General features: G+C 43.4%; 1 protein-coding gene across 2 annotated transcripts in view; it reads left to right on the top strand.

The window, feature by feature from the left end:
* Positions 1-14,961, top strand: part of SAMD4A (sterile alpha motif domain containing 4A) — a 140,313-nt gene extending 125,352 nt beyond the window's left edge. For both annotated transcript variants that reach the window (XM_042445297.1, XM_042445288.1), the window contains 3 exons: positions 503-629; positions 1,315-1,398; positions 5,218-14,961. In XM_042445297.1, the coding sequence (XP_042301231.1) occupies positions 503-629; positions 1,315-1,398; positions 5,218-5,246 (240 nt within the window). In that variant the 3' untranslated portion in view covers positions 5,247-14,961. The remainder of the gene's footprint in view (positions 1-502; positions 630-1,314; positions 1,399-5,217) is intronic.
* Positions 14,962-17,200: the final 2,239 nt, after the last annotated feature.

The following is a 17,200-nucleotide window of genomic DNA, read 5'->3' as shown; positions in this document are numbered from 1 at the left end:
GGCTATTGTACTTTGGCCACATCATGAGAAGGCCTGACACATTAGAAAAGACAATAATGCTATGAAAGGTGGAGGGATATAGAAAGAGAGGAAGACCGCATGCTAGATGGGTGGACTCTATTGAGGAGGTCATAGACATCAGTCTGCAGGACTTGAGCAGAGCTGTGGATTATAAGGAGTCTTGGAGATGTCTCATCTACAGGGTTGCCATGAGTTGGTATTGAGTCAAAGGTGGTTAACAACAGCAAACATGTAATAGGGTCTTCTTTTCTTACCGTGCCCCACTTTACAGCTGAAGGCAAAGAGCAAAGTGGGAAAAGGAAAGAGAAACCAGGACATTTTCAAAGCAATCAGAAAAATGGGACAGTGGAGGATTAGTTGGGACTATCCCTGCCAAATCAGGAGAGTTGACTAGTATGCCAGTAGGAAGAGCTCTGCATAACTTCCCCTTCCTCTCTGTTTTCATGTGCTTCATGGTGCTCCTTCTGTCTTCTCCCCATAGAACCTTTGGTTTGCAAACCCTGGAGGAAGTAACAGCATGCCTAGCCGGAGTCACAGCTCGGTCCAGAGGACGCGCTCATTGCCGGTCCACACCTCTCCTCAAACAATGCTTATGTTCCAGCAGCCAGGTAGGCCAAAGCCATTCTTCTCCTTAATGACACCCCATTATCTCCCCACCCACAGTGGAAAACTGGCATTGGGTTAGCTTACAGTTGTAAACTGCTTAGACACGGTTAGTTCAGTATGAAGCGATATATAAATGAAGCTGTTTGTTTGAGTGGGTGTGATGTTTCAGCATTCTTTCTCTCCCAAAGTTTTGTGAAAGGTCTTTTAAGAAGGCTTTTAAAATTATCTGGCAGACTGTGGTTGGCATCCACTTAAGAGACATACACATGCATAAGTCACACTACGCCTGTGGGGCCAAAACCTCAGCATGGCCCAACAGACATATTCTGCTGATAGCTGTTGTGGATTGTGTGTTGCAGTTACATATTGTGCATCGCAGCTGGGCATCATGTATTCTGCACTGCATATTGTGCAATGGCACCTGGTTATTGATATGCATTGTGTAAATTGTTATTGTGCCTGAAGATTACATAGTGTTCACATAGTGTATCTCTGTGTGTGGATATTTACACTCTATCAAGGGGATGTTGGACTGCAGCCTGTATCTCCCTGTATGAGCCTCCCTAGGCCTCCAGGTCCAGCAGGCACGGTTGGTGAGGTCAGAAATGGCTGCTGCAGGCTCCTTCAGTCACACTGGAAATGGGTTTGCTTTTACCTTAAAAAATGTTCTTCCTATTATCTTTGCAGAGTTCCAGGTACCAGTGACAGAACCTGATATCAATAACAGGCTGGAGTCCTTGTGCCTCAGTATGACTGAACATGCCCTGGGAGGTATGTACTGCTCTTATTTCTCCCCTCTTATTTTCATCAGTGGAACCAGGATGGTGCAGCAGATTGAGTATTGGACTACGACTCTGGAGACCAGGGTTTAAATCTCCACACCCCCATGGAAACGTACTGGGTGACTTTGGGCAAGATGTACTCTCTCAACCTCAGGAAGACAAAGACAAAACCCCTCTGACCAAACCTTCCCAAGAAAGGTGATAGGTTCCCCTTAGGGTCGCCATGAGTTAGAAGTGACTTGAAGGCACACAATAACAACAATTTTCATCAGCAGAATTGCAAAAAGTAATTGACACATTTTATTGAATTGGGTGGTAAAAAACAGGACTACCCCAGGAAATGGAAAAGGGTGGGAGAGACCAAGATGCTAAATCTTTGAAGATAGGCAAGTGTGTACCCATGATAGATTGACCTTAGGATTATCATAAATCAGAAATGATTGAAGGCACAAAACAACAAGAAGTACAATTTCACATTCTTCGGCTACAGTGTTACACCCCTTACTTGAAGTGAGCCCTGTTGAACACATTCGGACTTCTTCTCCGTAAACATGCAAAAGACTATATTGTAATGCTTAGTTTGGAAGAGGACTAAGAAACACCAAGAGGTAATTCCTCCATTTCAGTTGCAGTAATATACAGGTGCTTTGAGACAAACTGGGATGAAACAATAAGGTTTTGAGGAAACATAGCCCACTTCCTCACACCGTCTTGCATCTGATGAAGTGGACTGTGTCCATGAAAACTTGCACTAGAAATAAAAACACCGGCTAGAATGTCAGCGTGATTAAGGACAAATGTGACATGCATAGTTTGCAAATAATGCTTGTTTTTATTGGTGAATTTGTACTCATAGCCTTTTGTCATTCAGTTGCTACAACTGCATGATTTTGTAAAAAAAGACTTCTGCCTAAGTTCTTGTATATACTATACATCCCCTCATCATTGTATCTTAAACTGAGGCTCCAGTCTTAAGCTTTAAAAGTTTAATTTTCCCCTACCAGAGATTTTTGTGACTTCTACAACATTAGGCGTTGTAAACATGCATCTGCAGTAGTAGTCTCAAGTCTATGAAAGCTCATGTTACCAACTTCTTTCTTTCAGCAAGTCTCAAAGGTGCTACAATATCCCCTTGCATACTGATTTTCCAGAGTAACACAACTATGTCTTTGAACATGAGCAGTGTTGGTGGGGATAAGAGTTTGCAGGGAGGTAGGAATCCTCTTCTTGGCAACTGCTTTAAAGTACATCCTGCTGAGATGTACCACAACTGGCTCTTGTTGCCTGTTTTAAAGAGACAGAAAATGGATCTCTTGAATTTTGGCTTAGTTCAGTTTCTGTTTTTGTTGTTACTTCACAGCAATATTCTGTGTGCTTCAAGTCTGAAAAGTCCTCCCCACCAAAACCAAATCATCATGGGTGGGAAAGGTCCACTATATATAATTTAGCTAGTACAACTTTGGCAGCCAATGCCAACATGGTGTAATGGTTTGAGTGTTGGACTAGGACTTTGGAGACCAGGATTCAAATCTTCACTCTGCCATGGAAACCCACTGGGTGACCTTGGGCATTTTCAAACTCTCTCAGTTTCAGAGGATGCCAATGGCAAACTCCCTATGAAGAAACATACCAAGAAATCCCATTATAGGTTCATCTTAGGGTCTCTATAAGTCAGAAACGACTTGAAGGCACACAACAATAACAATACCTTTGGCAGGGCTGCCTGGGGTTTTTTATTGTTGATTTACTTGTAAAACACCATGTACACTTATGGCACTATATAAATAAATTACAGTCAGCCCTCTGTATCCATGGATTTTTCAACCATGGAGTCAAGCATCCATGGCTTGAAAATATTTTATATATATATATATAATTCCCAAAACCAAACCTTGATGTTGCTGTTTTATGTAAGGGACACCATTTTACTATGCCATTGTATTTATTCTATGGATTTTGGTATCTGCGGGGAGTCCTGCAACCAAACCCCAGCAGAGACCAAGGGCCCTCTGTAATCCCAGTTCTGCGTAATTGTACATTGTCCTCTTTTTCTTTTTTGAGAGAATGGACTGAGCAGGTTTCAACCTGCATGCCATTTCTTTTGTTCCACCACCCTACTGTTGGAAGATTTTTGCATTCTCTTCCCCCCACTCCCCCACCTTAGATCGATAGGGATTTCCTGCATGCAAACTCCTCTCTCAATCTCTCTCTCATTCAAACTAACAATTTAGGTCAGTCCTGCTTTGGGACTAACTGTGAAGATTTTCAACTGAAATTCATGTTTTCCATCTTCTTCCTCTCAACTTTCTTTGGAAAGATGGTGAGATAAATATTTCTTTTTACCTGAATTTTTCACTAGCTGGATTAGGAGATAGCTTCTATGTAAATCTAGATTAAAACCATTAGTAAACTTTCGTTTTAAACTACAGTCGGCCCTTCTTATACACGGATTTTTTATACACGGATTTAAGCATACACGGTTTGAAAATGTTCCAAAAAAGTATAAATTTACCTTGATGTTCCATTTTTTATTAGGGACACCATTTTGCTATGTCATTATACTTAATGGGACTTGAGCATACACGGATTTTGTTATACACGGGGGATCTTGGAACCAAACCCCAGCGTATAACAAGGATCCACTGTACAAGCTACGCATGTGTTGTTTTTTGAGTCAGTCTCAGTTCTTAGGGAAGCATAGTTAGACAAAGGCACATTTCTGCTATTCTGCTGATTTAAAACTAGACCCTAAAAGGCTTGTCTTTGATATTTTTGATATTTTTTGTTCATTACTGAAGGCTGAAGCATTGGGAAACTTAAATTACCCTACACCTACCCATCTCTTTCATTTCACCATATTCTCACCAATGTTTTTGTGTTTCCCTGCTGGGTCAAGAGGCCTTTGTAATTTTGCTAGGGATCCTGAGCCTTTCGGCTGATGGAGACAAGAGTGATGTCATCTTGCCAAGCTTGGTTCCAAGTGACTGGCATTGCATAGCAGTTTCCCCCTCTCTTGCAAAGAGCATCCACAGAGCTCCCATTCATCTGAATAAGGACTGTGCTGTCCAGAAGCATCTCCCAATGGACTGAGCCTTTGGTTTTCATTAAATGATCCACATTGCCAAGTTTATTTGGTGAAGCTGGTGGTGAGGTGGACAGATAACCTGCCTCACAACAGCAAACCTTTGGTTGGTGTTACCACCCCGATATTAAAGTAGCTCCTATATAGGAGTATCCCCAGCCAGCCTTTAGTTTCTGGTATGCCAAGGCTTGATGTAGCTACCAAAACATAAAAATTGGGATGCATCCAATGAAGTCTACAAGAGAAACAGGCAACATGTTTCAAGATGATAAAAGGAGGTGGGTTTTTTTAGTAGCTGAAAACCCAATGTGTTTTGGCCAATAGGTAAAGGAGAACTACATGAAATTAATAAAGAATAACACATACATTATTATGTTTGCACATTGCCTATTACTTGGCAAGATTTCTTCAGATTTGTTGGTTTCCTTCGCTGAGGCTGAGAGAGCATGACTTGCCCAAGATCACCCAGTGGGTTTCCATGGCCAAGCAGAGATCTGAACCCTTGTCTCCAGAGTTGTAGTCCAGTACTCTCTCACATTGCCTATAGCCTACATAATCAAAAGTGCAGAAACTTTGGAGCCAGAAACTCTGAAACCATTTACCAGTGGAATGAAAACATGAACAAATTGTTCAAGATTTTTTTAAAAATAACTTTTGAGCAAATGGCAAAAAAAAATATAGGGAGATAATGTTCGAGGGCACATAATCATGAGGATGTTGTTGCAGATGGCGTGGACAGGACCTCGACAATCTAGAAGGCGGAGGTGTGAAAACGCTGGCCGTGAGAAGGATGTGGCTGCTGGCCCAGTGGGAACTTTTGGTGACGAATCCCTGGATGTGCTAAGGACCCCTGGAGATGTCTTGCCACCTTTTCATTGCTCTTTTATTCTTTCCTTCTATCTCTCTACCTTCTCTTCTCTGTCTCTGTTTTCATTTTGTGAAAGGGTTGCTTATCTTGACCATTATGTCATCCAAAACAAGTACTGGGGTCTGCTGGGTATTCAGTGGGAAGCAGGAAAAATTGGACGGCTTCATCTAAAGCCAAAAATCCCAGTATAGTCTGTAAGAGTGTCTAAGGGCAGGCATCTTGAGAGCAAGAGAATATGTGTACGAGCCTCCAGAGGGCACAGGGAGTGGGAGGCAAGATGCAAGCCCCTCTCTCTCTGTGTCGTATCTATCTATCTTTGTCTCTCTCTCTCTCTCTCTTTCTTTCTCTCTTTCTTTCTTTTTATTATAAAGAAGAGACTTTTAAGTATATTGCTAAAGTGTGTTCAAGAAGAAGGAAGGAACACATTTGTTGTCTGTAAATATGCACTGCATTTCACTGACATTCAACCCCACAACTGGAGCTGTGCTTTTTATTTGGGGGAGGGAGAGGTGAAGAAAGGAAGAACAAGAAGAAAGTCCTTTCCCTTCCACAATGTTCAAAATGAGTGGCTTTGAATTTTGTGCACTGTTTACATGATAGTGGGTAGAAAAGAGCGTGCTGGGCACTCCGCCTGCCTTCTCTTCCTGCAGCATTCGCTCGGTGACATGGGAGTGGGATATGCGAGATGGCCCCATACCAGCACCTTGCAACCTGGAAGCTGTTGTACATGGCCAGTCCCTCCTTCTCTCCACCCAAAAAACAAACGCACCTCCTGCTGCTCTAGGTCAGGGTCCCTATATAAAACTATAAGTGTGTGGGGCTGAAATATCCTGGAGAGGCAGGAGGAGGACAACAGGTAATTAGGGTAGTGGGGTGGCCAAGCACAACAAAATGCAAGGGAGGGATCAGTCAAGACCCTTCGGAGTTTGCTTCCAGGTGTCAGGATCCAGAGCTTTTCCTCCTCTCACTATCATAAAGGGTCTTTTGCATGTTACCTGTGTGAGTGTGTATATTTTCTCTCTCTTCTTCCCCCCCCCCCCCATCTTTCTCACCTTTTTTTCTTCCCCCACCCCCTTTGTTTTGTTTCATTGGCATCGTAGCTGGCGGTTTTACCTATTAAAATAATAACTGCCGAGCTATTGCTTCTTACGAAGGCCTCGGGCACTTGTGTCTTTTTCTTGTGTTTCCACTCTTGGTCAGAGCAGGGTGCTAAAGAAAGGAGTAAAAAATGTTGAAGAGTGGACTGAGGAGAAGTTGCAGTAGAGGTTCTGTACCTTAGATTGTGTGTGTGAGTGTGTGTGAGTGTGAGAGAGAAAAGATGAGGGAACAAGTGGGAGATTTTTAAAAAGATTGTGCGCTAGGGACTTGGCCCAGCTGGTCCCATATCCTAGGAAGAACAACATCCGAAAGATGTTTATGAGGGAACAGAGGCATGTCCATTCAGGGGCTGTTTTTCTTCTTCTCTGTTTGGCACTGTAATACAAAACCAGACGTGTTCTTGAAACTAGTGGGCAACTCCATCCCCCTGAAGGGCTACCTAGCTCTTGATTTCCCTTTGTGTGCTTTTCACAGAGCCATCAGAAAAAAACAGAGATGAGAATGGTGCAGCCTTCCAGATGATGATGGGCTGTAAATCCCAACAGCCCTAACCAGCATAGCCAAAGGTGAGTGATGCTGGGAGTTGCAATCTCACAACATCTGGAGGGCTGTGCACGTTCTACCCCTAGCCTAGGGAGACATACTACCTGCACCACCTCTAGCAAAGGGAAAGCCACTGATGTGGGAGCATGACAATTGACTGAAAACTGGAAACGGGCTCTTCTACCTTTAATGCAGAAGGGGGAATTGCTGGAAGTATTGCTTGTTACCACTTTGGCTGCTGAAATTATCTCTTCTGCATGACCATTAAAGGTAAAGGAGTTGTTTCCAGTTTTCAGTCTGGTAATCTTGAGGACAGCTGATGGAAAGAGTACATTCCTATCCCAAGCCTTGTCTGTTTGGCATTGTCCACTATGCAGGTGAGCCCATCTGAGACCTAGGAACGTGGGTTGAAGATTGTGGAGCAGCCACATCTTGGCTTCAAAACACCCAAGCCCAATTACGTTGCTCCTTGATCAATTTGTAGAGAGTGGTGCACAATTTGTGGAGAGCGGTGGCCTCACTGGGTCAACCTCCCAGATCTCTCCAGCAAAAAACATGCTTTTAGGCCTCCTTAATTTCCAGGGAATCTAGGGCTCATTCCTGTGTGGCCAGAGTGGAATAGAGCCCTTAATGGTTTCTTCTAGAGCAGCTACATCATTTGTTCCTCCCACAGTGACTTGTAGCTTCCTGCATAGCTAGAATTGCAACCACCCACCCAAGCTCCAAGTTCTTCTGAGAGTAATTTTGGAAAGAGCCCTTTACTTCCAAGTAAGCCTGATTGGGAACTAAGCAATCCCAGATAGTACTCCTAAGAAAATCAACATGGCCTAAAAGTTCAAGCTAAGATGTTTGGAGTTAGGCTGCTGGTCATCACAGCTAATGTACACAAGGGAAGGTTGGTTGGGGAATTGAAAAATTCCATTTCTCTTCCTGCCCCGTGAGGCAATCAGAAGATGCGTAGTCTTAGGAGGGTGGAACGTGGCCTTCCTGTGCCGAAAAGCCACGCGGGAGGGAAACAGTGTGAGACAGCAGCTCTCTTTATAAATAAAGTGTTTGTTCTGAGATGTGTTTGTGCTGGAAGGCAGACACAGCTGCCTTTCTCCAGATCTGGCAGGCAGAGGTGGTGCTGGAGGCCAGGAGGGGAAATAACCAAGCAGACCTGGCTCTTCTCTGATCCCAGGCAAGGTCAGCACACAGGTGGGTCAGGAAAGCAGAGCCAAAGACGTATGGATCAGGTTGCATGCAGACTGACTCAACGCTGCTGCTATTTTGTACTGCGTGCTCCCCACTGTGACTGTGTAGTGGCTGAACTTGGACAAGTTGTAATAGTCAAGTCCAGAATGCCTTCGAAGGCTGGCTTTGTCCAAACCTTAGGGGAGATGTGAAGCCACGTAGGAGACTGAGTGAGGAGACTGAGTGGTGCATGCCTGCAATTCATAAGACTTGCTCAGAGCAAATGAGAGCAGCAGTGCCTGCTCCAGACTTTTTTATTGTTTGTGGCTACCTGGAGTCATCTAGAGATGTGGCAGAAGGCAGAGAACATATCTCTCACACACACAAACAAACATATGCACAAGTTACTGAAGAAAGGAAGTATAGTTAAAGGCCTCAAAACTCCGTAGCGTGTGCCAGCATTTCTCTCTTGGCCTTGTAATTATGTGCCATTGCCACCTACAGGAGTATCTAGCTTTAAATGAAAATGTATAGCTTGCAGCTGTCATGTCTTGGCACATCACATCATGTAAGTAATAGCTCATGTAGACTGTTCGTTTTGGATATCTGCCCACCATTTCTGAGCACCGTGGTACAAGGGACACACCATGTGACAGCCATACTGGTACTCACCATTGTATTAGACATTGAGCAGAAGTGGTGTTTGACATTTCTTGTTTCTTTCTGTGGTGGGTGCTGTGTAAGAAAAATACCTTTAAGGACACTTCCACAGTTGTGTGCTAAGATGCCAAGCAAAAATTAGTACAGTTGCAAACTAGTTTGAAACCAGTTTCATCATTATGTGTTTACTCTGAGAACTTCAATATTCTGTGGAGGTACTGAGGATTTGTTGTTGGCTGAGTCTGTACTAACATGTTTTAATTGACCTTTAGAACAGTTTTAAGTGGGCATGCATTTTTTAGCTCCCTTCTTGGTCTTGTGAAGATCCCAAGCATCCATTGTCACCTCTCAGTGCCATCAGAGAACTACAGAGCCCTCAGGTTGGAAGCCAAGTCAGTTAAACCAACATGAGACAGTGACTTAATTGTGGCATGTGGACATGCCAAAGGAATGGTGCAAAAATGCCTGTCTACGTAACCCCTGTAGTACAAGTTACCCTCTTAACCCTGTTAGTGTACCTGCAAACCAGTTTTAATTCAGGGAGAGTGAGAATTCTGTCTGTCTCATCAATAGTAACTTTTAGTGCCAAACATTTGCTGTGACAAGTGGGGTGGAGAAGGGACGAAAGGGCTGCCTTCCTGAATCTTCAATCGTTTTTTGATCTTGTGTTCAAAAGAGATCTATATAATGTGTGTTCAAGATGCAGTATTTTAAATATTTCAAATTCACCTTTTTATTTTTTAAACAAAGAGAAAAAAGAGTGCCAAAATAACATTGTTTGTTTGTTTGTTTGTTTGTTTCTCTGTTCCATGTTTACAAGAATGCATGCTTAACAGGAAAAAGGGAACATGTGTTTTGTGCTTAGTGGAGAAGGAATAGTGTAGCAAAAGGAAAGGTTTGGGAAGGTAACTTTTAAGGCACTGGAGAAGAAGGTACCCAGTCCGCCAGGCTTGTCTCCTGTGCAGATTGGCTTGCAAAGTGATATTGGTTGCTCCGAAGGTGAGCCCAGATTGCTGTGTCCAGTGTTGACCATGGAGCAGAATATTGGCCATGGACTGGACATGGAAGCCAAGAAAATGGCAGTGTGAATGTTTTGTGAGAAGCTTATGCAGGCTTTCTTATCCTGGTGCCCTTCAGGTGTCTTGAAGTGCAGTATCCATAACTTTCCAGCCAACATAGCTGGTGGGGGATTATGGGAGTTGCAATCTGACACATCTGGAGGGCACCTGTCTGGGGGAAGCTGAACTATGCAGTGTCATTTGTGCAGGAATCTTAGGGAAGGGGGGGAATAGAAAAGGAAGCTGTTTCTCAAAGTATTTACAAGTCTGAAACTCTTATTTATTCCTTTGCCGAGTATAAAAAACAGAGTTTATCTGATTATTAAGATATATTATTTTGGATAAATATATGACCTATAACTTGCTATGGCTGGTAACCATGATAAAACCCTGATTATTAGCAACCATTTTACTTCTTTCTCTTCTATCCCCTCTTTGAATATGCTTCTTTTCCATTAACAGTATTTAGGTACATTGTTGTCTTACATTGTATGGGTGCATGCGTGTGCGTGTGTGCATTTTCTGTTTTGTGTGTAAGCGAAAGGGGCTTCCCATACCTTTTTAGAAGCCCACTTAAATTCCCTCTTAAATCCTGTATTGATTGCAGGTAGATAACCGAGATTTAAGAAGAAAAATAACACCAGAGGTAATCTAAAAGTAGAAGTAAATCTATTTATAAATACAAAAAGAAAAAAGTTGCATGCAAGAGGCCATGGAAATCAAATGTTTAGTATTTTTTTAAAAAGTGGCAGTGCCTTTCGTTTTTGTATTTACCCATTTATCGCCAAATGCAACTGTTTTATAATAAGCAATTATATGATTGTGTCAGAAATTGCAAAATATTTCACTACATAGAAATGTGTGGAGTTCTATTATTATTATTATTATTATTATTATTATTATTATTATTTCTTCTTCCTTGCTTTCATTACAAGAGTGTGTTAAGCTGGTTATCTCAGGCTTGCCATGCCAGAGATAACTTTTTCTATGCGATTATATCATGTATGAAATTTATATTGGTGCTTTTCTTTTCTTTTTTAGTCGTTTATGACAATTATTGGATGGGAAAATGCAAACAGATATGTGTAACTGGATGGAGGCTGTGGGGGGAGGGAAAAATTCTGGCTTTAATGCTACTTTATAATTTGGGGACTGTAGTTGGCAAGTGAAGAGAGGGAAGGAACATCTCAACAAATTGGGGGTATTTTTCACTCTTAATTTCCTGCACTGTGATAACCGTCTATACTGCAACATGAACCGGTCTAGTATTTCCAAGTGGCCTTGGCTGTGTTTCCACACTGCAGAAACAATACTATATTGACTACAGTCCAGATGCAAACAGATATGTGTAGCTGGATCTGAGCACCATTTCCTCAGCCAGAACTGAACCCTCATTGTGTAGAGAAAGTGGCCCAGCCTTGTGCGGATACAAAGCAACCAGGACTCTTGGGCAGTATTTGGACATTCCCATGAACCTCATCCAAAGGAGATGCCTTCTGACTTGTGTCTGCTGTTAGGATGACATTGGAATTCCCCCTGAAATCACTATGGCTAACCCTCATTGCATGAGAATATGGCATACCAGAGACCTACAGGGGCCACCCAGACTTGGCCCTGAAAACAGTGGCTGGCTTACATAGTCAACGTGCTTCAGGATGAGAAGCCTGGTTTCTGAACATCTTTGCTTGAGTCTATTCTTGTTTAGCAATGCACATCTGTGGATCCAGCAGGTCTGTGGTGCACACATGGGTTTCATGCATAAGTCTGCATGACAGGACTGCCAGGCTGACTACAGGACAGACAGAGGCTGAAGCTTTAAAGGTTAGCAGATTCTGGATCAAAAAGACTTACCATAAAGTCCCATCAGGTGGAACTGTGTCACTTTATGTAGAGAAAGTGGGCCAGCCTCGTGCGGATGCGAAGCAACCAGCACTCTTACGCATTATTTGGACATTCCCATGAAGCTCATCCAAAGGAGATGCCTTCTGACTTGTGTCTGTTGTTAGGATGACATTGGACATCTTCATGCCCCACAAACACCCACCTTTTAGTTGATGCACGCCCCACCATCTTCACATGGCTGTTTACTGGGCAGAGAAGTGACCACCTCCATTCCTATAGCTGGATGCATAACACCTTCAGTGTTATATTCATGGCATCACTAGGGTTGGTGTCACCCCTTGGTGTCTCATGTTCTCACTCCCATGGGCACATCACTTCCCAGCAGAAGGTGGGGGCAGTGTCATGGGAATGGATGAACCCACAAGCATGTGTGCAATGCCACACAACCCGCCTCCTCCACCAAGTCTCAGATTCTCCCATGTGCACACCAGGCCTTGGAGAAGTCCCCCAGTGCCAAAAAAAGATCCCTTCCCACCATATTACATGGCATGCTGGGGCAGTGGATCCTTCTCCTTCTGAGCAAGAGCGTCCACAGCAAAAGCCTACAGGTCAAAGGCAGTGGAGGCCAGCACCGAAGCACCTTCACACTGAGGGTGCCAGGCACACCACAGCTGCCTTGTTTGATGGGTGTCACCTGTTGTGGTATGCATCCAACTTCGGGAACAGAGTTACATTCTCCTCTGCTTTCCACCAGCCTTTTCACACTTTCCATCTGCCTGCAAATAGCTTTGTTGGGTGGAGTCTGCCTCAGCCAAAAAAAAAAGAGCCTTATTACACAAGGAAACAAAGCAGAAACAGAGCAGGAGAGTAGTCGGTAGGGCTTCAGTTCTCTTCTCACAAGAGACGTTGTAAGAGCATGTCTTTCATCAAACTGATGTTTCTAGTGTGACAAAAGAGTCACTTTTATGACTGTCTCCCTTAGGAAGAGAACCAACGCACTGCAAATCACGCAGAGGGCATGGAGAAAGCCACTACTCTCCGGCTCTGTTTTGGCTCTGTTTTCTCATGCAATAAGGCTCTGGGTTTGGGGCACAAGGGAGGAGACTCATCCCAGTTCCATTAGACAGAGCTTTATGTCTTTCTGATCCAGTATCTTCTAACTTTTAAAGCTTAAAGATAACCACCTTTATCTGAACGGATGCCAAGAAGATGGAGCCAGCTTGTTTTCTCCTGCTCTAGAAACCAGAACACGAGCCAGTAGATTCCAATTACAAGACAGGAGATTCCACTTAAATATTTGGAAAGCCTTCTGTTGAACTGGACTGCCCCAGAAGGCGATGAACTCTCCATCTTTGTAGGTCTTTGAGCAGAGGTTTGATGGGCATCTGTCAGAAGTGCTGTAGTTGTGTATTCCTGCATTACAGAGGGTTGAGCAAGAAGGCCTTTGCAGTCCCTTCGCAGACTGATTCTAAGGTATGGAAGGGCCTGTCATGTGTTCCACTTGGCAACCCTACTACACAAGGGAAGGTGCAGTGTACCTTGTACACATCAGCCACTCCAGACTGGGGACTAGACTAAAGGTATGGATTCAGCAGGATTTGGGGAAGTGCCTCGTGCATGGCAAAGAAGACCCAACATGCTGCTTTATTTTCCTGGCTGGCTTCAAGTCCTTGCAAAGCAAGTTGATTGTTTCTAAACAATTGATGGTCAAGATGCCGCATTCCACCTGCCCTCAGATAGTTTGTTTTGCTCTCAGTGACATACGCAACCTCCTTAAGCTCCTGCTCCTTTGCTCTGGCTGTGCCTTTTCTCTCCTCCTTTCCTGGGCAGGGCCAAGGAAGAATGATACTGAGGAAAAATTAGCCTTTCTTTTGAGGTGTCATTCCCTGCTCCTTTGGCCCAAACTAGCTGCTAATTCCAATTCGAAGCCAAGATAGGAAGGCATTTCTCTCTGTTGTCCAGAGATATCAGGGGAGAGAAGGCTACTTACTCCTTGGCCATCTCTAGTCCTCCTTCCTGGATGAATGGACAAACTTGGTTGGGCATATAGATCTGTAGATAGTTTGCATTGTGTCTACCTACAGAATAAGATACTCCTAGAACTCAGTATTTTGTTTCTCAGTTATTTTCTCCATGAGTTTTTACAGGGCTAGATCAGAAGTTCTCCATATCATAAGGGTTATCATGATGCAACATCATTGCGCCACGCCTCAGGGCCCCTCATGTTACTAAACGCAGGCTAAAAGAGGCAAGGTTAAATAGCATCACACCATAGATCCTAAATATTTCCCTAAATGGTAGAAGGAAGAGAGGGATTGTGAGATTTCCAGAACATTAGCCGCTCTAGGCCACATGTCCATGAGCATGACCTCCCACAGCCTTCGAGGTTTTCTGGATGTGCCTGATGTCAAGAAGTAGAAAGAGTAGATCTTGTAGAAAGTATAATTTGCACACAGCGATGATAAAACACTATCAGTTGATTTTATACAAGTCATCAGAGTTTGCAAAGCGAGTTTTATTTTTTTGTATTCCTTTAATCTTTACATAAAAGGTGAATGTGTATTCCTCTGGGAGGAATGGCAAGAAAATAGGAATGTTAATGTCTAAAAACAAAAGCAGAACAAAAAAAGAAGCCCAGAACACTTCCTCCCTTATTAATATATAACCCTGGTGTATTTATGCCTACTGTAAGCAAATGAAAAAGCTTGGATTTCCATTCTGTTGCATGCCAGCTATCGGCAAGAGAGCCCTCTGTTGTACCTGCATGCGTTTTAGCCTTGACTTTTCCTTTTTCTCTTGTTTTCTTTTTGGTTGGGGAGGGCGGGGAGAGGGTGCATTTTCCCCTGTATAAAATTAGTGCACAAAGAAATATTTTTGCCTAGTTATTGTTGCTAAGCAATGCATATTTTTAAAAAGAAAATTTGTCATATATGGAAAATAGCATGTTTGTTTACATGTATTCAGCTTCCCGAGTATACAGACGAAGGAGTTGGGCACAAAACAAGAAAAAAAGAACCCTTAACATTCAAGGATGCTGAAGTTTCTTTTGCAAGTGTACAGTTTTCAATTTGTCGTTCTTACTGGTGAAAAACACCCTTGTGATTTCAACTTGCTACAACATATATTTATTATTCGTTCTCTTCCCATGTAACTAGGAATCATGCCTATGTTTCATATCAACGTTATATTGAAAGTGAAGGGAGATGATTAATACAAGATTTTGTAACACTGGTGACTGTTGGCTCTTTATTTGGACTCCTTCAGTTTGTTTTGGTTTTGAGAGCGGGGTGGAAGGCGTTTGCTCCAAAAGCAAAGAAAGGTTCCTCGCTGTGAGGCCCTTGACACTTTGTGATGTGGAAGGCCATAGAAAAAGGGATAAGACGGCATTACAGGTGGATTGATTCAAAGCTGGAAGCCACAGTTGTCCTGACTTTGCAAGACATGAGCTAAAGTGTTGGGACCAAGGTTCTTGGGTTGCTTGAGCTGAAGCCAGCTTCACAGCAAATAGGACAGCAGCACAGTATGCATATACAGTCAGCCCTTCACATTTGTGGCTTTGACTTCTGCGGATTTGATTATTTGCAGATTTTATTATGTTTTCTCTAGGAATCTCTCAGCCCTCCAACACAGTTCTTCTGGAAGTTAAGCACAGAGTTGCACAAGAGGACCTAGAGATTTTTAGAGCAAACACTTCTCTAGCTCCTCCAGTGTGAGTCTATGTTCAACCTCTGGCAGAAGTTGACCATAGAATTGTCCCTGGAGGACCATCCTAGAGAGGTGTGTGCTCAGGATAAAAAATTGTTGGTTTCTTATTTGTGGTTTTCCCACTTTTGCACAGGTCCTGTCCCAGTGAATGTGGAGGGCCAACTGTATAAGGAACTTCCATGCCTAATGCACATGCACAATATACATGCACATCATGGAGCAATGGAATTGAATGTGAAAGCCTCTGACCTGACCTGGTGAGGTATTTAGAATTCTTATCCAGAGAGCATAGGGCCTGCCAAGACTGCAAAGCCCAGGATTTTATAGAATGTTACTATGGCATTTATAGTGGAATCCTAGTGTTGCATTCATGTAGTGTGAATGGGCCCCTCATTCCCTCCTGTGGAATCTTGGGATTTGCAGTTTGGGAACTTGTTCTTCATAAGACCTGGTTTCCAGTTCTTTGATCGTCTTGGTCATCCTTTGGATACATTCCAGCATCTCAGTCTTCTAAAACCAAGTTGTAAGTCCCAACCAGACTTAGCAAGGTCATTTTGACTGAGTGGGTCTCCTTTCGCTGGGTCTGGGCTGGATTTAAGCTGATATCTGTGCACCTTCAGATTGCCTGTTGACATATGCAACCCCATGAATTTCACGGGTTTTTTTAGGCAAGGAAGACTCAGAGGTGGTTTGCTATTGCCTTCCCTACAGTACTTGGTACTTCCATCACTTTCCTGTAACATCACAGCAGCCACTAGGTGAATATCGGCATTGCAAAACTACTCCATTCAGTTTTGCCCATGTGAAAGTCCATTTACCAAGGCCATGTCCAGCCACTCTCTGTGGTTTAAATAGGCCCGTCTTAGAGAATCCTAGAGTTGGAGGTCATCCAGTCTAGTCTAATCCCATTCTGCCATGCAGGAATACATAATCAAAGCACCCCCAAGAGATGGCCATCAATTACATATTTTTTTAGACTTCTAGACAAGAATATACTTCCAAGTATCGGAGCCAGTGGTTTGGGTGTTGGTCTACAACTCTGAAGGCCAGGGTTTGAATCTCTGCTCAGCCATAAAACCCACGGGTGACCTTGGGCAAATCACACTCTCTCAGCCTTAGGAAAAGGCAGTGGCAAACATCCTCTGAACAAATCTTGCCAAGAAAACCCCATGATATGGCCTTAGGGTTGCCATAAGTCAGAAACAACTTGAAGGCACACATCAACAACAAATTAGAGGCACTATGCCTCTAAGAACAGCTAATAGAGAATACAAGTGAAGGAATGCTTTTGTGTTCATTAACGGCCCCTGACTGATCACTGCACAAAGAGAATATGGGCATATATAGACATTTGGTCTCATCCAGCAGGGGCCTTTAATGCCCCTGCTGGATGAGACCAAATGTCTATATATGTGTTCATAACATCTCGTTATGGCCTTAGTTTTTCCACCAGAGCCCTCCCAGACACCACCTGGTGACTGTGACCATCCCAGTGTTCTTGAATTGTACTTCCCATCAGGCATAACTGGCATTGCCAGTGGTGAAGGATGCTGAGAATTATCATAGAATCATAGAATCGTAGAGTTGGAAGAGACCACTAGGGCCATCCAGTCCAACCCCCCTGCCATGCAGGAAATCCAGATCAAAGCATCCCTGACAGATGGCCATCCAGCCTCTGTTTAAAGACCTGCAAGGAAGGAGACTCTATCACCCTCCGAGGGAGTGCATTCCACTGCCGAACAGCCCTTACTGTCAGGAAGTT

This window comes from Sceloporus undulatus, chromosome 1 (genome assembly GCF_019175285.1).
Source record: "Sceloporus undulatus isolate JIND9_A2432 ecotype Alabama chromosome 1, SceUnd_v1.1, whole genome shotgun sequence".
NCBI lineage: Eukaryota > Metazoa > Chordata > Lepidosauria > Squamata > Phrynosomatidae > Sceloporus > Sceloporus undulatus.
Note: the sequence above shows the minus strand (reverse complement) of the source record. Positions and strands in the feature narration are given on the sequence as shown.